This window comes from Mustela putorius, unplaced genomic scaffold (assembly GCF_011764305.1).
Source record: "Mustela putorius furo isolate JIRA1106 unplaced genomic scaffold, ASM1176430v1.1 tig00003834_pilon_pilon_pilon, whole genome shotgun sequence".
NCBI lineage: Eukaryota > Metazoa > Chordata > Mammalia > Carnivora > Mustelidae > Mustela > Mustela putorius.
The window spans coordinates 72,359,979-72,385,313 of record NW_025421987.1 but is presented as its reverse complement, the minus strand read 5'-3'; the positions used below and the strand labels follow the sequence as shown (position 1 = coordinate 72,385,313).

Genomic DNA, 25,335 nt, shown 5'->3' with positions numbered 1-25,335 from the left:
GCAATCGCAGCCTGCCCTGAGGCCCACATGGGTAATGGCAGGGGATGCGCAGCCGGCGGGAGGTGGCGCTCAGGGTCTGGCGCTCAGCCCAGCCCAGAAGCAGCAGGTGTGTGGCCGGGGACTGCGCAGGCGCCTGCGCGCCGTCGTCATGCCAACGCTTCCGCGGCGGCCCAGGGGTGAAGAGGAATATGTGGGACCCGGGGAAGGAGGCCGCGGGGGCCGGGCCTGGGTTCCCCACTCCCGTACCCACTACAACCCCTAATCCGTTCTCGGCCCCCGCGGACGGTAGTGGTAAGAAATCGGATGTCCTCCGGCGCCCGCCGGGCCCACGGGAAGTGCGGGAGGCGGCTCCGGCCCCTGCGGCAGGGTCGCCGGCACAGCCCGTTCCTCCCAGCGGGCCGCCGGCTCGAGGCGGTGTGGCCGGCGGGCGCCCCCGGGAACCTCAGCTGCGGCCAGAACTTTGGGGCCCCCAAATGTGGGTGGGAAGGGAGCCCAAGTTCCCCCGATGAGTCCGCCCTTCACACTAGCCATCGTCCTGGAGGAAGGTGTGTCTGTTGCTTTACCCTCATCAGAGTCTCCGGGAAAGTTCTGGGGCCCTTTATTGGTGGAAGTTCCAGAAAGCAGGGCCTAGGTGGGCCAGAGGGCCTTGAGACCGTTCTGACTTGGCATCTCTATGTCCCCTCCGTTTTAAGCTATTTCTGCAACCGTGAATGATCTCGAGCAAATTAAGCATAGCCTGCACGTCCCTCGTCTGGCCACCATTTCCATTGTGGATGCTTGTGTTAATGTGCCTGTAGATACGGAACTGCGCTAGAACACTTACCTATTCCTCACTGCATCCTTGAGATGCGCGCCGTGCTCTGCTTTTAGCATAAGAGGAAATTTAAGATGGGAGAATTAGGGTAACTTGTTCAAAGTCACACAGCTGATCCTGGGCAACCACCCCAGTCTGACTCACTCCCAACCCTTGGATTTTCTGGTATTTGGCTGTTCCAGTACAGAAGGGCATAGGGGACCACCTCCAAAATGAGCCTTCTCTTTAGAAAATTTAAAACGTGCTGCCAGGTAAAAAATACTTGGAATACAAGAAAAATGACATTTGAGTTAGATTCTTTATATTTTCTTGTGTAACTGGTTAGTCTTAGTTTTAGCTTTACAATTTGAAGATGGATTTATTATTCTCCCCTAAGATGAATACAGGAAATAAATTTTTGGTACCATAAAATCCTGACATACAACATGAAAGAGCATAGCAAAAAATTTTAAGTACTTTAAATCCATGGTTAGGTAGGAAAATAAGAATTTTCTTTTCTTTCCTTTTCCTTTCCTATTCTCCCCCCCCCCCCCCTTTAAAAAAGGTTTTATCTATTTATTTGCAAGAGAGAGCACAAGCTGAGGAGAGAGACAGAGGGAGGAAACAGACTCCTAGCTGAGCAGGGACCCCAAAGTGGGGCCGGACCCCAGGATTGTGACCTGAGGTACAGTCAGATGCTTAACCCACTGAGCCACCCAGGAGCTCTTAAGAATTTTCCTGTAACTTTCTTTAGCTATATTTAGCTTGTAGTCTAAGATTCCTTCCCTCAGAGAAACATGAGTTCTAAGTCTTGACACATTTCTTGGGTACATCTTGGGTGTGGTGTAGCCAGCTGAGGGCAGGCCCTGACTCAGATTCTCAGGCCAGTCTTCACTTTTTAATACTAAGGAAGGTAGTAGCCAGAAGGGAGAAAAGAAGCCTCCTGGGAGCCCAGCTCCAACAAGTAAATTTGTTACAGATCAATTTGCTGTGTTGTCTGTGGAGAATGCTAAAGTAGCATTTTGTAGCTTGAACTCCATGTGAACCATGGTCACATAAGTCTGGGAAACGGAATATTTTTATTCTCTCTTCTCTCCAGGCCCAACAATTTGAAGTTTTTGTGCCCTTGAGTGTTGTAAATGTCCTGAGAAGTGTTATAGAGGTTTGTTTAGCTTTAAGTTAGAACTTCCCAAATGTATTTGACAATAAAATCTATTCTATTTAGAACATGTTTGATCATCTCACGAAAGATTTGTATTCTGAAGAACACAGTTTGGGAAATATTGTGCTAAAATGTTATTTAGATTCATGGAAATTTCCTAAAATAAGGAAGGGTTTTTTATATGCATCAACCCATAAGACAGGAAATTCTGTTGACATTAAAATTTTTCTGAGACTGACATGGGAAAACTCAATGTTAACTGAAAAGATATAGAACTGTACTGAAAAATTCCGATTTTTAAAAAAAAGGGTAATATGTACATAGTTGAGAAAAACAATAAGAAGGAAATACCCAGAGACCTTAATTGTAATGGTTCTTTAACATGGGATTGCTGATATTTATTTCCTTTCGATATTGAAATTTCAACTTGTCTGGAATAAGTGGGTTAAATTAATTTTTTAAAAGCTGATTTAAAAGAAAACTATTAAGAAAAGTTTAGTGCTTCCATTTTCAATGTAATGTTCCTCATTTTAAATCTTTTTCTGCAAGTTTGTTTAGCAAACTCTTGAGTTCATACAGTGCAGAAATCTCAGCCAAGTACATCTCTTGAGATGCAGAAACTCAAGAGGCTGGCTCCTGAAGACCCCAAGTTGGTTGAGTAGTGAGATCTCTGAGCACAGATTTTTATTTTTATTTTTTTATTTTATTGGTTTTTTTTTTTTTAAGAGACCTGTACAGGGGCACCTGGGTGGCTCAGTGGCTTAAGCATCTGCCTTCGGCTCAGGTCATAATCTCAGGGTCCTGGGATCAAGCACTGCATCGGGCTCTCTGCTCGGTGGGGAGTTTGCTTTTCCTTTTCTCTCTGCCTGCCTTTCTGCCTGCTTGTGATCTCTGTCAAATAAATAAATAAAATCTTAAAAAAAAAAAAAAAGACCTATACAAAAGATAAGACAGAAAACAAAGATAGTGGTAGGTGCTTCTAAGAAGAGGAACAACATCACTTCTACCCCCAGAAGGCTTGGGTCTTCCAAAGATCCTTGTAAATTAATATCCAAAACAGTAAGACCATTAAGGAAAGCTTCAGGCGTAACAGAGGAAGGAGATTTCAACTCCTGCTTTGTTTCTATCATCTTTATTAAGGACTGAACAGAGAAAAACAACCTTTACAAAGAGGAAGTGAAAGGCCAGGGTAGGTGAAGAGCTTCTCTGAGTCTGGCCTCAACTCAGTTTTAGGAGGAACCAACAGAGCTGTAGTCAAAGATGCCATCAAAGTGCATGTGTAGAGGGTATCCAGGGAGCCTTGGGGACTCACGGATTTTTCAGATCCTTTTTGAGTTTAGATCCTCTGATTAAAATGTTTTTATTTGATTAAAATAAAAAATAAAATTTAAATAAAATTTTATTTTAAATATTTTTATATTTTTAATAATTTTTATTTTTAATAAAATAAAAATAAAAATTTTTTATTTGACGTCCTGATAAGAAAATGTGAGTCTCCTAACCCAGTGTGGTAGAGTGGAAAGAGGCTTTGGAGTCTGTCTGTTTTTATACTCTACCCTTATTAGCTGTATGATTTTGGCAAAATCTTTAATTTCTCTGAATATCCTTTTCCTCTGCTACCAGGATGTTAGTTCTTTGTGTCACTTGCAAGTTAGTGTCTGCCTAGCCTCAGTGGGTGTTTCTATGGCCCTGCTTCTCCAAACAGCATTTTTATTCCCCCTAATTCCTTCTATTTTCTTCCTTTCTCTAGTCTTAATTCTTTTGCCCTTTCTTCCTCACTCCTGACTCTATACATACACATTCGTATCTTTGAAGAAGTGTAATTTTTAGGGAGGGGAAGGAGTAGGGACAGGAAAGGTCCTGATATCATTTATATGTGATGAAGAGTAATGCACTTATTTTTCAAAAGCTCCAGAAGTTACTGGCCATCTCCAGGAAACTTACTATAATCTCTGTATGGAAAAGTCCCAGAAAATTAATACTTTTATATTGCATATACTCCAAGAAGTCGATGAAGAACTCGAAAAGGGGTAAGGAAGACAAATACTTGATTACAAAGTAGTATTCACTGACCTCCTTCTGTATGAGAATCCTGGAATACTGAGTGATTTGTTTAAAGTGATTTGTACATGGCTTTTAAAACAGATCTACCTTTTGATTTAGAACAGTGTCTGATGGACACTGTTAGCTGGTCTTGGAGGTAGCAGAGTACACAAGGAAAAACAGTAGACCAGTGGCCTCCAAGTCTAGCCTTCAGATTTGTCCTGAGCTCCTGGGAGCTGGATTTATTTGTGAAAATATTGAAGTCTTTGATGTGATTACCTATCAGGAGGAGTGTGTGTATGTGTGTGTGTGTGTGTGTGTGTGTGAGAGAGAGAGAGAGAGAGAATAAAATTATATACTATAGAAGTGTTTACAAAATCTATTGAATATTCAGTCGTCTTAAGTTACTTGATATAAATCTATATTGTGATACATACTTGGTTTCAGTAAATGCTATTCATGATGTTACTGTTTATATAGGGGGAAAATACTTCTATTTCTTTAGTGGGTTTCTTTTTTGCATTTTAATAGGTCAGAAGGAATCACATTAAATATTGCTGGTAACAGTCGCTTAATGCCAGAAGAAAGAGTAACAGGCAAAGATTTTTGGATTCTTTTCAGAATTTTAAAGAAGAGTCCATATATCAGTGGTATATGTCTCCTTAAAAATCATTACCTCTTAATTTTCCTGATTTTAATTATTCAGTATAAGGAATATCAGCCTCTATTCATCTGTTCATGTGTTCTTCAGGTTTGGATGTTAGATATAACCTCATAAGTGATGTTGGTGCATACTATGCTGCAAGACTGCTTCAGGTATTTTACTACAAAATCTTGTTAGTTCTTTTTGTTTTCTTCCAGGAGTCAGTTAAGAGCCAGTACTTTTTCTTTGAAAATGTACGTGGTTTGAGTACCTCAAGTCCGCTAAGTTAATAACCCTTTATTGCAGACTTCTTTGAAGATGCCCATGCTAAAATGCTGCCTTGTGGCTGCATTTCATTTAAGAGAGACAGTGGGGTCCAAAAAAAAAGAAAGAAAAAAGAAAAAAAGTGTGGTCCACCAATCAGAGTAGGTGTACTTTAAGAAAAGGCTTTGTTTCAACCTCAGAAGATTGGCAAATATAGGTGTATGTTTGTATTTTCAGTTAAAATGTTTAAAGCAGCATTATCATTATTGTTTAAATTGGCTTTTTAAGTTCCTAACTACTTTCCCCAATCGCTAAATATGCTTCTAATGAGCTTAAAAATGATCTTAAAATTCTCATTTCCATGAGGGGCACCTGAGTGGCTCCGTCCTTAAGCATCTGCCTTCAGCTCAGGTCATGATTCCTGTGTCCTGGATAGAGCCCTTGTGTTCCTTCTCTTGCTGTGTATCCCTCTGTTAAATAAATAAAATCATAAAAAAAAATTTCTCCTATCCATGAGATGGCACACAGCACAAGGACAGAGTGAAGATTAAGAAATATGAACTAATTCTCAGCAATTACAAAAATATTGCAAAAATCACCAAATGTTTCTTAAGTTTTCTTAATTCTCTTTGCAGTGAAACCACCTAGTCTAGCGGCACACACAAAATGCTAGTCTTGCAAAATGTCCAGGGTCCTGACCTTGCACTATATTTACAACACTTGAAATAAACTGAAAACCCACTTGTGTATTTGTTATTGGTAGATTGCTGGTAACTAGAGCTTCTAAGTCATCTTTTGCAAACTTGTACACTGTGGTTAAATAAAGGGCATTCATACTTTGAATAATTGATCAAAATAGAATAGTCTTTTTCTTTCACTTACATTGCAATTATGTTTAAATGAGCATGATGTTTCCCACAGCCCACCCCACCCCAATTGTAGCTTCTTTTGTTGGACTTTGAGATTTTCTGTTACAAAGATTTTCTTTGGAGGTAAATTCTTTTACTTAAATAAAGCAGTGTCTGTATTTTTTTCCCCCTAATAATTACATACGTAATAGCTTCTTTTCTCTTATTATAGAAGCAACATAAACTCGTTTACTTAAACCTTATGTTTAACGATATTGGGCCAGAAGGTGGAGAACTGATTGCTAAAGCACTACATGTAAGCATTTATATACCTCAGACATTTTCTTTTGGCATTTTAACTTCTGATAGCTTGTAATTAACCAAAATGTTATTGTGAACTCATTGTGCAAATGTCTGTTTTTATTACACTTTAATTTATTAAAATGTAATATTACATGAGCATTTTTAAATTCATTTTTAAAAAGCTTTAAGATACTTAGCATACATAAGAACTTACTTTTTCTCCATCAAAATTTACCTTTAAGATTTTTGTTCAGTGGGTTTTTGTACATTCAGAATGGCATGACCATCACTGTTTTTAGAACATTTCATCCCCGAAAGAAACCGTGTACATATTAGCAGTCCTTCTCTATGCTTCTTTCACCCTCCCAGCCCCTGGCAGTCACTAATCTGTGTTCCATCTAATAGATTGCCTATTCTGGACATTTCACATAAATGGAATCTTAAAATATGTGGTCTCCTATGACTGGCTTAATGCTTTCAAGGTTCATCTGTATTGTAACATACTTGATTCTTATTGCCAAATAATATTCCATTGTTTAGATATATCCTATTCATCCATCAGTTAAGGACATTTAGGTTTCCACTTTTTGTCTACAATAATGTACTATGAATATTTGCACATTTTTTGTGTGCATGTTTTCAGTTTTCTTGGGTGTATACCTAGAAATGTAACTGCTAGATCATTTGGCAACTGTTCAACTGTTTTCCAAACTGCCTTTTTACAAGTCCAGCACTGTAGGAGTGTCCTCGTTTCTCTACATCCAGCACTTGTTACTGTCTTCTTGATTTTAGCCATCCTAGTAGATATGCAGGGGTTTTTTGGATTTGATTTGCATTCCCATCATGAATAATGATGCTTAGCATCTTTTCATATGGCATTGTTTTGAAAAAATGTCTGTTCAAAGCCCATGTCTAGTTGTCTTTTTAAATGCTAAGAGTAGTCTGTATGTTCTGGATATAAAGTCTCTCATACATGATCTGCAAATGTTTTCTGTCATTCTGTGGATTGCCTTTTCACTTCCTTCATGGCATCCTTTGAAGCACAAAATTAATTTTGATAAAGTTCAGCTTTTTTCCTTTGTGCTTTTGGTGTTATATCTAAGGCCTTGCCTATCTAAAAATCATTAAGATTCATATTTGCATATTCTAAGTGTGTTTTTAGCTCCTTTGTTTAGTTCTTTGATCCATTTTGAGTTAATTTTTGTATATGGTATGAGGTAGGAGTCTAATTTCATTCTTTTGCATGTGGATATCCAGTTGTCCCAACACTATTTAAGATTATTCCTCCCCCATTAATTTTCTTGATGCCCTTGTCAAAAATTTATTACAAACAGTTTATTTCTCTGCTCTTCATTCTATTCTTTTAAAATGTATGTCTGTCCTTATGTCAGTCCCACACAATCTTGATTACTGTAGTTTGTAGTCAAGTTTTGAAGTCAAGAAGTGAGTCCTTTTTGTTGTTTCAAGATGTGTTGGATCTTCTGGGTCCTTTGCATTTTCATATGAATTTTAAGACCAGTTTATCAATTTCTGCAAGAAAAACAAGGATTTTTTTTTTAAAGATTTTATTTATTTGACAAATCACAAGTAGGCAGAGAGAGGGAGAAGCAGTAGTCTCCCTGCTGAGCAGAGAGCCCAATGCTCGGCTCGATCCCAGGATCCTGAGATCATGACCTGAGCTGAAGGCAGAGGCTTTAACCCACTGAGCTACCCAGGTGCCCCCCAAAAACAAGGATTTTGAGAGAGTTGCTTTCAATCTTTAGAAAATTTGGGTAGTACTGTCATCCTAACAGTATTGTCTTCTGATTCATGACGTGGGATGTGTTTTCATTTATTTGTATCTTTCACTTCCTTCAACAGTGGTTTTTTAATTTTTTTTTTTAAAGATTTTATTTACTTGACAGAGATCACAAGTAGGCAGAGAGGCAGACAGAGAGAGAGGAGGAAGCAGGTTCCCTGCGGTGCAGAGAGCCTGATGATTTGGGGCTCGATTCCAGGACCCTGGGATCATGACCTGAGCCAAAGGCAGAGGCTTTAACCTGCTGAGCCACCCAGGCGCCCCCCACAGTGGTTTGTTTTTAATGTACAGGTCTTGATTTTGCTAAATTTATTCCTAATACTTTATTCTTTTTGATGCTACTACAAATGGGACAGTCTTCTTTTTTTAATATTTTATTTATTTGACAGATACAACAAAAGAGGGAACACAAGCAGGGGGAGTGGGAGAGGGAAAAGCAAGCTTCCCGCTGAGCAAGGAGCCCCATGCGGGGCTCAATCTCAGGACAACAGCATCATGACCTAAGCCGAAGGCAGATGCTTAACTGACTGAGGCACCCAGGTGCCCCTAAATGGGAGTCTTAATTTCAGTTTTGGATTGTTCATTGCTAGTGTGTAGAAATACAATTGATTTTATATATTGGTGTTGTGTCCTGTAGTCTTGCTGAACACATTAGTTCTAACAACTTTTTTAGGTGGATTCCTTAGAATTTTCCATATATGATATCCTGTTACATGCAGACATAGTTTTCTTCTCCAATGTGGGTGCCTTTTTTTCTTTTCCTTGCCTAACTGCCTCATCTGGAACCTGCAGTACACTGTTAAATGGCAGTATTAACAGTGGACCTCCTTGCCTTCTTCCTGTTCTTAAGGGGTTTCAGTTATTTGCAGCTATGTCCTCTACCATTTATTAGGACACTGAAATGTCTAATTTTCTTTGTGAAAGGATTATCAAGAGTGGAATGAGAGGAGTTAAACTTCGCAAGTGTCTGAAGAATTACATTCCTTTAAAAGTGATACAGGGAGAATATAAAGTGATTGCTTAATAGGTATAGGGTCTCCTTTGTTGGGGGTGAGGGGGGTTGAAGTGTTTTCGAAACTAGCTAGGTGATGGTTGTATAACATGGTGAATTTATTAAAAACCAGTGAATTGTATATTTTAAAATGGTTTACTTTGGGTTATGTGAATTTTACCTCAAAAAAAAGGTGGTATAATTTTCTTAAAAACGAATCTATAGATTTCTCAATGAAAGGAAAACTTATAAAATCTGCTTCGTTTACTGAGCATGTTTCCTGGGCATTCTTTCCAGTAAAAAATTAAACCAGATTTTTATCTTATTGGGAAACTAAATGTTACCTTTAAGGAATATCCTATTCTATCTCCATGAAACCATGAAAACTTGAGTCTGCAAATAGTAAAAGTCTGCTGTAATCAAGAAAAAAATTTGTGGAATACAAATTTAATGAAGTTTTTATTCTTTTTCTTTTCAGAAGAATACAACTCTGAAATACCTAAGAATGACTGGAAACAAGATTGAAAATAAAGGTGGAATGTTTTTTGCTGCAATGCTACAAATTAATTCATCTTTAGAAAAATTAGATTTGGGTGACTGTGACCTGGTAAGTAAAATGGTTGAGAAAAATCACCCATGTACTGCATCAATCTTTTTGGAAATAGGATAAGGAATTGTTGAAGAGATCAGCTAAATGAGAGTCTTATGACTGATTAAGCTTGTCCCTAATATCAAATATCAGGGAATTTTTTTTGTTTGTTTTGCTTTGCTTTTACTATTAGGCATATCAATGTTATTAATAAGATTGTATTAAATAATACTATAGAGGAATAACTAGAATAAAATTCTTCCTAAGCTTCTATCTATAACACTTCTTAACTTATACAGGAGTTTTTGAGAAAAAAAATTTAATTGAAAAACGCTACTTCATTAGAAAGCCTATATTCTAGTTGGTAAAACATCAAAAAGAAAAGTGCTACAAAGATAGCTAAGTACTCTGTCTGGTAGGAGGTAATCTGCATAATAGCACAGTCGTCTAATATCTGAGGAACTACCTTGGAGAGGGTCCATGGCAGAACATCCCAGGCAGGGGTCCAGCACACACAGACTCTAAGATAGTGGTACCCTGACTACGGTACGGGTAGCACAGCTATTACAGATAGAGGTAATTTTACTACTCATGTATTTATTTTTGCAGATGCTCTATTTTGAGGAATTAGTTTTCCATTTATGGTAGTGATAGAACTTTAAAGTGGGAAAAGTAAATTGACTTAATAGAAAACTATTAAGTAAACAGTAAAACTGGTATTATAATATGGCAAAAATCATGAGTGGTACATGAATAATGAAAGGCTGAGTCTGGCAGGTTTAGGACCTGAAAAGCCCTGAAAAGCCAGAGTGGCTAGTCAGAGTATCTCAAAGTGTGGGTGAGAGGTGTGCAGAGGCCAGATCAAGCAGTGCTGTATGGGTTGTGGGTCAAGGCCAGGGGAAAAAGGAATTGAGTTCTAAATACATCTATGAGATGTATTTAAGACTTTGAGGGGTGATGTGATTTGATTTGTCCTTAAAAAAAAAAAAAAAAAAAAAGATCACTCTGGTTTCTGTGGGGAATTAGAGGGTAGCAAGAAGCTCGCTGACCACTTCAAGTTATGGTCCAGGTGGGTTAAAAGGACTGGGGATGGGTGGTGGCACACAGATGGGTTAATCTGAGATGTCTTTTAGAGACCATCTCTAAGACTTACTGATTAATTGGATGGGACGGTGAGTAGACTGGTGAAGTGGAGGCCCAGGTTTCCTAGTGTTACAGCTGGGGGTGTGTGGTGGTGTCCAACACAGAAATCAGGGAGAATTCGGCCCTTCCAATAAGGTATTTCCACTGCACACACGCACTGAAAGTAACAAGTATGCACATAAAAGAATGCTTTCACAAGGTCTGTTCTAAGTAGTGTAGAACCCTAGCTGAGATCTGCTTGTGTGTCTGGGTATCCGAGGTCAGAAACACACAGAAACTTAAGGACTCAGGAGCAAACCAAGAGGTGAATGTCCTAAGAAATAGATACTGAAACTTTAAGAAACTCCCTGTGCATGTTATAGATTTTAGGGCAGAGAGAAAAGAACATAGTAACAATTTACTTCTGAGTTTGACCAAACTATAATTCAGGGTTTACAGTTCTGACAGATAAATAAAATCTTAAAATAGTTTATTTCTCTGAATCTAGATTACTGGTTTTGAAATAGGGAGATTATATACTTTGTCAGCTCCTTAACGAATTTACTATTTCTAGGGAATGCAAAGTGTGATAGCATTTGCTACAGTCCTAACGCAAAACCAAACAATTAAGGGAATAAACCTAAACCGACCTATACTGTATGGTGAACAGGTATGTATTCAAAGTGATGACAGCTAATATTATTACATGTGAAAAAAACGAAGGCACTATTTACTGAAGGTTATTTCAAGGTTAATATTTTTAGAATTTACTGTATTTACAAAGAACTTATTTGAAGAAAAACTGAGTTAAATTATGATTTTAGATGTTTATTTAAGCAGTAAACAGGTCTTTTTTTTCTTTCTTGTAAACTCAGATTAACGGTGAGTAAACCTGTAAAGAGGCAGAGTAGTCAAGACGGAAACAATTATTAAAGTTTTAAAGGCTGTGAATTTTGTTATATTACTATCACTAAACTGCTTTGAAATCATGAGTAACAATGGCAGAATGTGTATGAAGAGCAGCCTGGGAAGTCTGGACTTGATCCTATAGGTAAGCTGCACTCTGGAGACAAAATGGTAGTTGCTTTCAAGGCTTCTCCTTGTTCTTTAACATTCTTTTAGAAGTGGCAGACAAGGTTCTCAGATTGAGGACATGAGATCTGAAGGCTAAATTAAAATGTTCTGATTAAAGCCTTGAGGAAATAAGTATGTTAAACTATGTGAAATCACATTAGAAACACCATTCCTCTTTTAAGTGTGTTGAGTGGTGTCATTTTTCCCAAATCGGAGAATAGTTAAGAGAAGCCCAAGGTCTTTCTCAGGTGCAGGCTCTTGCTCTTAGCCCAGTGCTTCTAGCAGTCAGCTAAACTCCAGGCTGCTTTCTTTTCCTCTCCGAGGCAGGCACTCTCTGTCCCTCTGAGTCCTAGTTTCTTCAGTGGCTGTGGAGTAGAGTCCTTCTGGGTTTCTTCATACTTTGCTGTTCCCAAACATAAGCCTGCAAACCTATTCCATTTCACTATCTGGGGAGCATGGAAAGATACTGATGCCAGGTGCCATCCTAAGCAAACTGTCAAAGTTGATAAATGATCTAAAAACACTATTTCTTATTTTAGTTCCCTTCCTTAATAAGGGTGGTCCCTCAACCAAATTTCTTGATCTAAAAAAAAAAAAACAATCAAAGCATAAAACACAAACATGTATCCTGGTTCCAGGCACCATGCAGAGCAACACTGGACCCCCTAAGTGGTCAGTTTGCATTTGTTAAGATCCCAAACTATAGCTTCCCTTTGGGCCTTTTTCAGTGTCAGCAATAATTTAAATAAATCAGATACAGGATTATAGACTACTGAACAATAAAAAATGCTTTATAGTGTCCTATAGATCAGTTATTTTATGCCAGGTACTTTTTTGTTAATTGTGAGGGAAGTATAATTTTACCTACCTTACAGAAAAGGAAACAGACTTAGCTGGATGAAATCATTTGCCCAAAGGCAGGCAGCTAGTATAGAGCTAGTATTTGGACAGTTTTCTCATAAAGCTCATATACCTTTATTACAACTCATGTACTATCTGCTACTGCTACATGATTTAACTTTTGTAGTTTTTCTCAGTTATTATGTAGAAGTACATAATTTGAGCATACATAGATATCCATGTTCGTGATCAGCATTTCCAGTGACTGTAAAACTTACAAATACAGCAATCTGTGGACGCCTGGGTGGCTCAGTCGGTTAAACATCAGACTCTTCATCTCAGCTAAGGTCTTAATCTCAGGGTCATGAGTTCAAGCCCTGCATTGGGCTCCTTGCTGGGCATGGAGCTTACTTACAAAGAAAAAAAGCAGCAATCAAGTAAGAGGACTTCTTACCATAAAATACTGACCCATTCATTTTAAGACCTACTTTGACTTTGTTAAAAAAAAAAAAAAAAAGTGCTTGGTATTCAAATCCTCATTGATGTTATATACTTTTTGCCTTGGAAGGAGCTAGAGTTTGGAATTAAAAATAAGTCTTCCAGTGACTGGAAAATGTATTTAGAGATTTGGGATGATTATAAAAAGGAAGAATTGGATATCACAGGACTGAGTGTATTTTTAAAATAGAACCAACATTTGAGAAATGGCTTTGTATTTTTTAAGATTTTATTTATTTGACAGACGGAGATCCCAAGTAGGCAGAGAAGCAGGCAGAGAGAGGGAGGATGCAGGCTCCCTGCTGAGCAGAGCCCGATAGGGGGCTTGATCCCAGGACCCTGGGATCATGACCTGAGCCGAGGGCAGAGGCTTTAACCCACTGAGCCACCCAGGCACCCCGAGAAATGGCTTTGTATTTTATCCATAAAGAGTGGAGATCAAGAGTAAAGTTCAGGAACATATGGGTATAAGAAACATCTGGAGATTCTTGAAAGGACAACAGTAAGGGAGCTTAATATGTGCAATATATCATGGGGCCAATCACCCCCGCCCAACCCTTCTGGAGTGATTGTTTAGAACAGACTTTTTTACACCAGCCTATTTACCTCACTTAGTCACTGTACTTTCCAAGTGCCTGCTGCTGGTTTTTAAAATGATAAAGTATCATTTGTGGCAAAAGTGATTTTTCTTAAAAACCGAGCCAAAGCAAATACAAATTATAGGCTAATAGTCTCAACTGGTATCTTTTTAAAACGCTAATTTAAGGGGGCGCCTGGGTAGCTCAGTGGGTTAAGCGTCTGCCTTCGGCTCGGGTCATGGTCTCAGGGTCCTGATCGAGCCCCATGTCAGGCTCTGCTCAGTGGAGAACCTGCTTCCCCCTTCTCTCTCTGCCTACCTCTCTACCTATTTGTGAGCTCTGTCAAATAAATAAAATCTAAAAAAAAAAAGAAAAAGCTAATTTAAGTAACTTAGCATATATTTGGTACAGCTTCAAATGTACAGCTTCAAAACTGTATTTTAGAAGATTTTACCTATTTTTAGGAAGAATCCACAGTTCATCTAGGCCACATGTTGAAAGAAAATCACTGCCTTGTTGAACTACATGTGTGTAAGCATAATATAAAAAACTGTGGTATAAAACAGTTATGTGACGCACTGTATCTGAACAGAAGCCTACGCTACCTTGATGTCAGCTGGTAAGTGATAATACATTAGAAGTCCTGGGAATAATCTATGTAAATATTCATGATACAGAGGCTATATTGTTAAGACAGTAATTCCTAAGATCAGAAGATATAATCATTGTTGTCAACTTTTTGTACTAAGCTTTAGTATCTAGTTTATACTGATTATTTTATCTCAACAGTGTGAATGGAGCATTTAATCATGAGTAAACCAGAATGGAGCAACATTTTATAGCAAATTTTCATTACCTTTTTGGAAACTGAGTGATTAAAATCTTTTACTAACCTAGAAAAATAATGTTCTATACAACAATTCTGAGGCATGTTAATCTCTATGAATAAAAGAATACTTCATATTTTCAAATGTAACCATGTATTCTTCCCTTCCCAGCAATAAAATAACTTGTGACGGAACGGTGTTTTTGGCTGACGTACTGAAAAGCAATACTACCCTGGAAGTACTGGATCTTTCTTTTAACAGAATAGAAAATGCAGGAGCAAAGCATCTCAGTGAAACTCTTGCTTCACACAACAGGAGTCTTAGAGCGTTAGTATGGTTTTGTATTTAATCAAGAGAAAAACTTAAACTTTTAAAATACTAACTTCAAGGGGCACCTGGGTGGCTCAGTGGGTTAAAGCTTCTGCCTTCGGCTCAGGTCGTGATCCCAGGGTCCTGGGATCGAGCCCCACATCGGGCTCTCTGCTTAGTGGGGAGCCTGCTTCCTCTCTGCCTACTTGTGATCTCTGTCAAATAAATAAATCTTTAAAAAAAAAAAAAAACTGACATCAATCCCCTTAAAACCCAAGATTCATGATGAAATATGAAAAATTTCTAAGCTGACATATTGACATTTGAGAGAGAGAATGAGAGAGAAAGAGAACGAGAGGAGAGAGGTCAGCGGGAGAAGCAGACTCCCTGCAGAGCAGGGAGCCGGATGTGGGACTTGATCCCGGGACTCCGGATCATGACCTGAGCCAAAGGCAGTTGCTTAACCAACTGAGCCACCCAAGCACCGTAGCATTATTATTTTTTTTTAAAGATTTTTATTTATTTATTTGACAGACAGAGATCACAAGTAGGCAGAGAGACAGGCAGAGGGGTGGGGGGGAAGCAGGCTCCCTGCTGAGCAGAGAGCCCGATGTGGGGCTCCAGGACCCTGGGATCATGACCTGAGCAGAAGGCAGAGGCTTTAACCCACTGAGCCACCCAGGCGCCCCAGTTAGCATTCTTCTTTAGTATCTTTACTTTCTAAGATTTTACACAATAAAATAAATGTTGTTGGCTAACTTATGCATCTTCTTTGTGTAAGTATGTATTGGTTTCCAGGGTTATTACTTCTTGTTTCTGATAGGTTGTCAGTAGTCAGCAACAACATACAGGGAGAAGGACTGGTTGCACTTTCACAGTCAATGAAAACAAATCCCACACTCTCGAATGTTTACATTTGGGGAAACAAATTTGATGAGGCTACATGTGTGGTAAGTCTTTTTTTTTTTCTTCCTTCACTAAAGGCTTTTCCTGGGGTCTTCTCTATAGTATTGGGCATTTACAGGTGGCCTTGGAAATTATTCCAAAATGTAGTAAGACACTTCAGTTTTGATAAATTTTAACGTAAGTCCTAAAAACTAAGCACTGGAAAGTTTTGTGGTTTAAATAGAAGGCAACGAATACCACATATTAATATAGAGATCAATGAATTATGCAATCCCAATTCCTCTAAAAAAATATTTTAAAAACCAGAACTATTGATTTATTCTAAAAAAGGTTTTTTTTTATTTTAGAATGGTAAAAGGCAGAGGGAGAAGCAGGCTCCCCGCTGAGCATTGATTGGGACTCGATCCCAGGACGCTGGGATCATGACCTGAGCTGAAGGCAGCCGCTTAACCAACTGAGCCACCCAGGTGTCCCAGATTTATTCTAAATTTGATGTAGCACAATCTCCAGTCTGTTGCCCAATAATTAAACCAAGACATGGAATTTGGAGACCTAGTCTTTTATGTTGCTTTTAGGTTGCTTATGTAAACACAGCCCTTGATACCACTTGCAAAACAAAAAGCATTGTAACAAATAGTTTTTATTTGGAAAGAATGAAGATGCTAAAATTCTCAATTTGCAAAAAGACTATCCAAAATTCCACCTCCAAAAAGAGTAATAAAATATACTATTTAAACCCTTGATTTCAGAAAAAGATCATATTCTACACACTAGAATGAGTTTGGAATAATAAGCCTAAGCAGAAAACAGCTAAAATTTTAAATTTTTTACTGTCTATATATCTTTCTCTATACTCACAATCTTATTAACCAACCATTTTAACATGTTTGTATGATACCCTTACAAAGATACCAATGATCCATTAGTGATATACAAAGAAAATTCTACAGTGAAGACAGAATTAGGCTACAGCCAGGTCAGCATCTGATACTACAGAAATTGTCTTAGCCTCAATCTATAAATTAGCTTCAGGGAGTTCATGAACTCCATACAGCCATATGCCAAAATCTGGTTGCATATTTTCCTGTGAAATGGGTCCCTGGCTATCATCAAATTTTCAAGGCATACACAACCCCTTCCTCCCTCACTTACAAACCCCCATGCAGGACATGAAAATTTTGACAATGAGACCTTTGGCCCACAAAATCTGTAATACAGAGAACTGTTAATTCTGGGAGCCATAAAACAAAATACTTCAAAACTTAGAAGTAACTTTTTCAAAATTATAATTATGTGAAATTAAGTGAATAAAAATTGTATGTAAAAAACATACTAAAATTTAGTATTTACTCAGAATATTTTAAACTGAAAATCAGCACAGCTAATCTGAAAATTGCAATTAGCTTATTCATTTTATGGAAATTAGACAATTTTCTTAATGACAGGTCTCTCTTTTCTTAAAAATCATAGGCTTATTCAGACTTAATTCAAACGGGCCGTCTAAAACCAGACAATACAGATGTGGAGCCATTTGTGGTGGATGGACATATGTATCTTGCAGAAGTCTCCAATGGCCTTAAAAAGCATTACTACTGGAGACCAATTTATGGAGAAGCTTGCACAAACTCACCTAATGCAGGTTTTACTCTTGTACCAGTAGGTGGACATCTATGAAAAACAAGCTCTGAAATTTTCACATTACTTGTCTTATGTTAATATTTTATTGCCTATTAAATTCTTAAATTAGAACATCTTACCTTTTATACATTTGAAAAAAATGATTATATTAAAATGACTTTGTATAACTGTCCACTGTGGAAAAACAGTATCATTGTTTTAAAAGAAATTTTACAGGAGAGGGAAGATGGCAGAGTAGGAGAATCCTAAATTCACCGCCTCCCTCCACCCCGGCCACACATGGTGGCAACTGCTGCATGTACTGCTTCTCACTCTGAAAACTACCTGACGGGTGGCAGAACAGATCATCTACAGCTAGGTGAAGATCATCCACAGCTAGGTGTAGCAAGGTCACATCAAAAGCGCAGGAGGTACAGAGCTGCCATCTGCCATTGGTAATGAAACTCCTGGAGTGACTACTCACAAAGGTGAGGGACATCACAGGCGAGGAGCGACCCCACAATGGACACCCTTGGCCCTGAGAACTTGCACTAGTAAGACCAGTCTCCATAATGTCTGGCTTTGAAAATCAGTGTGGCTTAACTCCAGAAGAGCTGGAGGGCTGCAAGAAACCAAGTCTTTAGAAGTCAACACATTAAATAACTTGGCCCAAGACAGAGCATAGAAGCAGCAGTTTGAAAAGTGCCTGGGGTACATCTGAGAGAGATTTATCAACTAGTTTTAGGATGTGTACAGGAGGGGCAGGAATCTATAGGAGATAAACAGGAGCTTTCCCCAGGCTTGAAAGTGCTGGTGGGTGCCATTTTTCTTGTCCTCTCCCAGCCTAGACAGTCAGACACTTGTAGAAGCGAGTTCTGACATTCTCCCCCTACCTTGCTAGCATTGTGTGCCCTGCCCTTCCAACCTGCCCACTGTGATAGGCACATTTCCTGCCCTAGGGAGTGAGGAGCTAACCCCATATACCAGTGCACATGCAGATGCTGTAGCTGTGCTTCTCAGCTGCCTCTAGAGCCCTACCCCTCAGTGTGTCTGCAGCAGTTACAGACTCTCATTCCAGACAGCAAGCCCACAAGGGCTGCAACCAGGTCTCACAGCCACCCACACAGGAAATCAGCACTGCCTACAAGTGAGCCCAGAGCAGGCAATGCGGACCACCGCAGACAGGCTGAGTGCTGGCCCAGTCTGCATGATGTAGAGATGACTAGGGCTTATTAGCCAGCTGTGCAGCAGACAAGCCCTGCCCACCAGTGTGCCCTCAACACTACAGGATGATCACTGTAGACGGTAGGGCAGAGGGCTAGCATCATCCACCAGCATGCCAGCATCCATCATAGCTCAACCTCAATAAATTCTGGTGACCAGAGAGGGCCATGTTACAGGTAACTACAGGAACGTTCCACACAAGGCCACTACTTTCAAGACCAAGAGAAGCAGCTGACTTATGTAATTCACAGAAACACATAATGAGGAGACACAGGAATACGTTCCAAATGAAAGAAGGCAAAACCACCGAAAAAGAGATCAGCAATATGCCTGATAGAGTTCAAGGTAATGGTCAGAAAGATACTCACCAGACTTGAGAGAAGAGTGGCTGAACTCAGAACTAGTCAGAGGTGAAGAATGTAATAACTAAAATTAAAAATGGGCTAGAGGAAATCAGTGGATTAGAAGATACAGAAGAATCAATCAGTGATCTGGAAGACAGGGTAATGGAAAACATTCAAGCTCAACAGTAAAAATAAAAAATGAGAATAGGTTAAAGTATCTCTGTGACTTATCAAGTACATGAAGATTTGCATTATGGGATCCCAGAAGGAGATGAGAGAAGGGGGACAGAAAGCTTATTTGAAGAAATAACAGCTGAAAACTTCCTTAATCTGGGGAGGAAACTGACCTCTAGGTGCAAGAGGCAAGAAGAGTCTTAAAATGAACCCAGGGAGGTCCACACCAAGACACATAATTAAAATGACAAAAATTAAAGAGAAAGTCCCAAAAGCAAGAGAAAAGCAATTACATATATACATGGGAAACCCCATAAGGCTATCAGCTCATTTTCAGCAGGACGCTATAGACCAGAAGGGCATGGCATCATCAAAGCGCTGAAAGAAAAAAGCAAAACAAAACCTCTGCAACCAAGAATACTTTATCCAGCAAGATTATCACTCAGAATTGAAGGGAAGAGTGTGTCCCAGACAAACAAAAGTTAAAGGAGTTCATCACCCCTAAACTAGCTTTACAAGAAATGTTAAAGGAGATTATCTAAGTGGAAAGAAAAGGCCACAGTGGAAGAAAATTAGGAGAAAATTTCACAGTAAAAGCAAACATATAGTTAAGGTAGTAGATCAATCACTTAGAAACCTAGTAAGGAGGTTAAAATAAAAGTAGTAAAATCAATTTTATCTATAAAAACTAGTCAAGGGATACACAAAAAGAGGTAAAATATGACCTCATATACCTAAAACATGGAGGGGGGAATCAAACTTAGGTGCTCTTAGAGAACTTAAGAGACCATGATCTCAAAATAGACTGCTATACACAGGGTGTTATATATGAACCCCAGGGTAACAACAAAGCAAAAACCTCTAACAGATACACAAGAAGAGAAAGGAATTCAAGCAGGACACTAAAGAAAACCATCAATCACAAGGGAAGAGAGAATTACAGAAACAACCAGTAAACAACAAAATGCTAGTAAGTACATACCTATCAATAATTAACTTTAAATGTTGGATGTTTAAATGACTGGATGGGGGCGCCTGGGTGGTTCAGTGGGTTAAGCCGCTGCCTTCGGCTCAGGTCATGATCTCAGGGTCCTGGGATCGAGCCCCCCATCGGGCTCTCTGCTCAGCAGGGAGCCTGCTTCCCTCTCTCTCTCTGCCTGCCTTTCCGACTACTTGTGATTTCTCTGTCAAATAAATAAATAAAATCTTAAAAAAAATTAAAAAAAAATAAATGACTGGATGGCTCAGTCATTAGGCATCTGCCTTTGGCTCAGGTCATGATCCCAGGGTCCTGGGATCCAACCCCTCACAAGGCTCTCTGCTCAGTAAGGAGCCTGCTTTCTCCCTCTCCCTCTGCCTGCTGCTCCCCATACTTGTGCTCACTGTCAAATAAATAAATAAAATCTTAAGTAAATAAATGAATGAATAAATGTAAATGGACTAAATGCTCCAAGGAAAAGATATAAGGTGACTGAAAGGATAAAATAGCAAGGCCCATCTATATACTGCCTACAAGAGACATCAGCCCTAAACATGCATACAGACTGAAAGTGAAGGGATGGAGGGGTGCCTGGGTGACTCAGTAGATTAAGTGTCTGCCTTCAGCTCAGATCATGATCCCAGGGTCCTAGGATAGAGCCCCACATTGGGCCCCCTGCTCAGCGGGGAGTCTGCTTCTCCCTCTCCCACCATCCCTTCCCTCTGCTTGTACATGTTCTCTCTCAAATGAAAAAATAAAATCCTAAAAAAAAAAAAAAAGAAGAGATGGAAAAAGATATTCCATGCAAATGAAGCGGGGGGGGGGATGGGATACCAATACTAATTATTAGGTAAAATAGACTTTAAAAAAAAGACTGTAAGGAGACAAAAAAGGTCATTGAACAATGATAAAAGGATCAGTTCATTAAGAGTATATAATAATTACAAATACTATGCATCCAACATAGGAGCACCATATAGATATATAAAGCAAATATTAACAGACATAAAGAGAGAAATTGACAATAACACAGTAATAGTAGGGGGCTTTAACACATGCTTACGTCAATGGATAGATCACTCAGACAGTAAATCAAACCGTGGCTTTGAATGTCACATTAGACCAGGTAGACTTAACAGATACACACAGAATTTTCCACCCCAAAACAGCAGAATGTCTATTCAAGTGCACATGGTATATTCTCCAGAACAGATCACAGGGCAGACCATAAAACAAGTCTAAGAACAATGAAATCCTATCAAGCATCTTTTACCACTATAAGAGTATGAAACTAGAAAGAGATCAATTATAAGAAAACTGAATGAAAAACAAAATAACTGGAAGCTAAATAACAGATTACTAAAGCAACCAATGGATCAACAAAGAAACAAAGAGGAAATCAAAACATACTTGGAGACAAACAGAAATGGAAACACTACAGTTCAAAATCTTCAGCACACAGCAAAAGTATTTCCAAGAGGGAAATTTATAATGATATAGGCCTACTTCAAGAAACAAGAACATTTTAAACAATCTAACCTTATATCTAAGGAACCAGAAAAAGAAGAATCAACAAAGCCCAAATAAATGAAATAGAGACTAAAAAAACAACAGAGAAGATGAATGAGACCAAGAGCTGTTTCTCTGAAAAGATAAACAAAATTGGTAAAACTTCAGCCAGAAGTTTTAATCAAGAACTCAAAATCAGAAATGAAAGACGAGTTAAAACTGACACCATAAAAATATCAAAAGCCGAATTATAAACCAACTGAGCCACCCAGGCGTCCCCAGCCAGAAGTTACAAAAAAAAATCAGAAATGAAAGACGAGCCAACAAAAATGCACAACCCAAAACAATTACAAAAAAACTAAAAGAAACAATCTTCTGAGTCAGGAGGAAACAGAAAATCTGGAGAGACCAATTACTAGTAACAAAATTGGACCAATAATAAAAAACTCCCAATAAAGCTAGGATCAGAGAGCTTCACAGATGAACTCTACCAGACATTTAAAGAAGAGTTAATACCTATCCTCAAGCTATCCCAAAAAACAGAAGAGGGAGAAATTCTTCAAAATTCATTTTACAAGGCCAGCATTACCTTGATACCAAAACAAACTACAAAACAAACAAACAAATCTATAGGCCAATTATCCTTGATGAACATAAAAGCATAAAACTCAACCAAGTATTAGTGAACAGAATTAAAAAATACATTAAAAGGATCATTCACTATACTCAAGTCATATTTATTCCAGGGATGCAAAGACGGTTTAATACCTGCAAATCACTGATGTGATCTACATTTACAAAATGGATAAAAGTGTTATGACCACTGCAGTAGATGCAGAAAAAGAATGACAAAATTGAACATTCACTGATAAAAACTATCAAAGTGGGCACAAAAGGAACATCCCTCAACATAATGAAAGACATATATGATAAGCCCAAAGCTAACATCACAATGGTAAAAAAGCTGAAAGCTCTGCCCTTAAGGTCAGAAATAAGGATGTCCAAACTTTCACTACTTTTATTCAATATTGTACCAGAGGTCCTAGGTATAGCACTCAGACAAGAAAAATAAAAGGTGCCCAAATTGGTAAGGAAGAAGTAAACCATCACTGTTTGCAGAGACACAGGCTATATATAGAAAACTCTAAAGACTCCACCAAAAAAATTATTAGAATAAATGAATTCAGTAAGTTGCAGGATACAAAATACAAAGATCTGCTGCATTCCTGTACACTAATAACAAAACAGCAGAAAGGGAAATTAACAACCCTATGTAAAACTGTATCAAAAAGAGTAAAATACTGAGATGCCTGTTTAGCTCAGAAAAACATGTGACTCTTGATCTTGGGGTTGTGAGTTTGAGCACCATGCTGGGTGTAGAGCTTTCTTAAAAACATTAATAAAGTTAAAAAAAAAAAAAAAACACAACTGATGAATGAAACTGAGGACAACACAAATGGAAAGATATCCTGTACTCAAGGATTAGAAGATGTAATATTGTTAAAATGTTAAAACAGACTCAAAGAAGACAAACTAGCGGTTGCCAGAGGGGAGGGAGATGAGAGTTTAGACAAAATAGGTGAAAGGGATTAAGAAGTAAAAATTTCCAAACTTATTAAAATAAGTGAAGAAAATGAAAAACTACAGCACAGAGAACATATTCATTAATATTTTAGTAACATGGTACAGTGACAGATGATAATCATACTTATCATAGTGAGCACTCTGTAATGTATATAATTGTTGGATTACTGTGTTGTAACTCTGAAACTACTATGTCAACTACATATCAATTAAAAAATTAAAAAAAAAAGACTGGGGGGGGGAAAGATTAGAGGCTAAAATTTTAGCCATGGAGAAAAAAAAAAAGAATCAAGGAATTAAACCAATATGCTTTTAAAAACAAAATATCATTAAGTAGTAAAATAGCATAAAAAGGAAAAGCCATTATAGGTATCCTAACTGACAGTTGTCATGAAGTGGTAAAAAAGGCTCAGGTGGCAGAATCCAAGGGAATTTCAGGCGGTTCAGAGTTGAAAAGGTATTTTATATAACTTATTTAGATAATAATGATTGTTGATACAATTTTGCAAACACAGGGAAATATATAGAAACACATATAAATGCATGCTTTTTTTTTTTTAAGATTTTATTTTTTATTTGACAGACAGAGATCACAAGCAGGCAGAGAGGCAGGCAGAGAGAGAGAGGAAGGGAAGCAGGCTCCCTGCCAAGCAGAGAGCCCGAAGTGGGGCTCAATCCCAGAACCCGGGATCATGACCTGATCCGAAGGCAGAGGCTTAACGCACCGAGCCACCTAGTGTCCCTAAATGTATGCTTTTTAAACAAGTCAGTAATGCCAGTGAACTTTTTAAGATCACTCTCTTTTAGAAGATGCCAGTAAGATTTTAATGATTTGATGGCAAATTACTGTTGTCTATGGCCAATCTTGTTTTCAAATTAAGATTCCTATGAGGAGGCAACAAACACTATGATGCTTTGATTACAGACCTATATTCACAAATTTATTCACACATGCCAAGATGATGCTTCACCGGAATGATTTACTCGTCAAAGTGTGAAAAAAAGACATGTGGGCAGTTTTAAAAGGTTACTTTAAATTATGCTTAGGTCCTACAGTCTAAAAGAAACTACCATCTATCTCTAAAGGTCTACAGGGAGGAGGTGGAATAAAGGTGGTGGTCAACTTTACATAGTTGTCAAAATACCAGCCTTCACTTAAAAGTACTGTGAATTCTTCAAGCTGTATTTATTTTTTTAAAAATTAGCATATCAAAAAAAATCACATCTGTCCACTCCTTTAGTAGATTAAACACTTAAGATCAGTAACCCCTACCCACTATTTAATGAGTTTTGAAGGTTTACAGGTATTTCCTTGTATTTGGCACCTAACACCATGTTCCTATACTCCCTGGGGGGAATGAAGGGTGGGCACAGAGGGTAGTGGTGGTTACATAAGGGGAAGAACATCTAATAAACTGTTCAGGCATTATTTTCACTTAATGTTATAGAGTTACTGAGCCAGAAAAGACCTAAATGCCTTACCAAATCCATTCTCATGCTTTCAGAGATGAATGTGAATCACCCAGGACAGGACAGATGGTTGCTATCAGGATGAGTCTGTGCTGAAAAACAAAATCTTAAAACATCTGGAATTGGCTGAAAAATACATACTCTACAGTTCATATTAACTATGTGTGAAATGGATTTCAAGTTGTTGGTATTTTTTTTAGATAAATATAGTTTATATGTTATATCAAAGAAAATTACCACAATCTGATCATGGAATTTTACAAATAATATGACCTTCCACTGATGTGAAAATCACATAAAGATCTGCCATTGTTTACAGTGGAACTAACAAAGCTATACTTTATAGACTATGGAATTCTATAAATGACATTATGTATCCTGACACTTAAACTGACTGATTTTACTAGTTACTGATTTTACTTATTAGGTTTTACCAAACCTTACTTGGCAACATTCTATGTGTTCAAATCTTATTTTATTTCCATTTTAAGATCTCTGCTTTGCAGATATAAAGACTGGTTGTTTTTTAGAGAGTTCTTTTACATTATCACATGTTGAGTAGTCTAGAACTAAATATCTGTATCTAAAAAGGCAATATATCCCAGGAAAATCAAATGTACTTGTACTGTAAAAATTGCAATAGGAAATGAATAAAATTTTTTCTTTTAATCAAATTTGAAAATCTGCAGAATTCAATGGATGCAATAAAACCACGCTATAGAAAAAAAAAAAAGGAACATTTTAAACAACTGTCATTACATTTGTAAGACATTAAGGTGGTGAGGAAATGTTACTCCTAGACATTAGAGATCCAATTAATTCAGATTTAAGTAACAATTAATATGA

The 25,335-nt window shown here is 38.0% G+C and overlaps 2 protein-coding genes across 9 annotated transcripts in view; one reads left to right on the top strand and one right to left on the bottom strand.

Moving 5' to 3' along the window:
* The first annotated feature begins 140 nt into the window (after positions 1-140).
* LRRC34 (leucine rich repeat containing 34) lies at positions 141-25,163 on the top strand. Of its 7 annotated transcripts, none has more exons than XM_045088611.1 (12): positions 141-291; positions 3,865-3,985; positions 4,530-4,648; positions 4,750-4,814; positions 5,986-6,069; positions 9,324-9,452; positions 11,131-11,226; positions 14,011-14,165; positions 14,545-14,700; positions 15,506-15,632; positions 17,059-17,227; positions 24,525-25,163. In XM_045088611.1, the coding sequence occupies exons 1-12, from the start codon at positions 189-191 to the stop codon at positions 24,572-24,574; spliced, it is 1,374 nt and encodes a 457-aa protein (XP_044944546.1). In that variant the 5' UTR covers positions 141-188; the 3' UTR covers positions 24,575-25,163. The 7 variants fall into 7 exon arrangements, with proteins under 7 accessions (XP_044944546.1, XP_044944547.1, XP_044944549.1 ...); XM_045088612.1 differs by having other exon boundaries at positions 17,059-17,244; XM_045088613.1 differs by lacking the exon at positions 141-291 and adding an exon at positions 312-545.
* MYNN (myoneurin) overlaps positions 3,066-25,335 on the bottom strand; it is a 44,553-nt gene continuing 22,283 nt past the window's right edge. The window contains exons 9-10 of one of the 2 annotated variants that reach the window (XR_006609148.1): positions 24,502-24,581; positions 3,066-7,586 (exon numbers count right to left, since the gene is read on the bottom strand). The gene's annotated coding sequence lies outside the window, so the exon portion shown is untranslated. Of the gene's footprint in view, positions 7,587-23,938; positions 24,582-25,335 lie in introns of those variants that run through there. The other variant, XR_006609146.1, reaches the window with a different exon arrangement.

Coding starts and splice junctions, on each gene's coding strand:
- LRRC34 (XM_045088611.1), top strand. CDS start 189: ATGTGGGACCCGGGGAAGGAGGCCGCGGGGGCCGGGCCTGGGTTCCCC. Junction 3,986..4,529: donor GATGAAGAACTCGAAAAGGG/GTAAGGAAGACA, acceptor GCATTTTAATAG/GTCAGAAGGAATCACATTAA. Junction 6,070..9,323: donor TGATTGCTAAAGCACTACAT/GTAAGCATTTAT, acceptor TTTTCTTTTCAG/AAGAATACAACTCTGAAATA.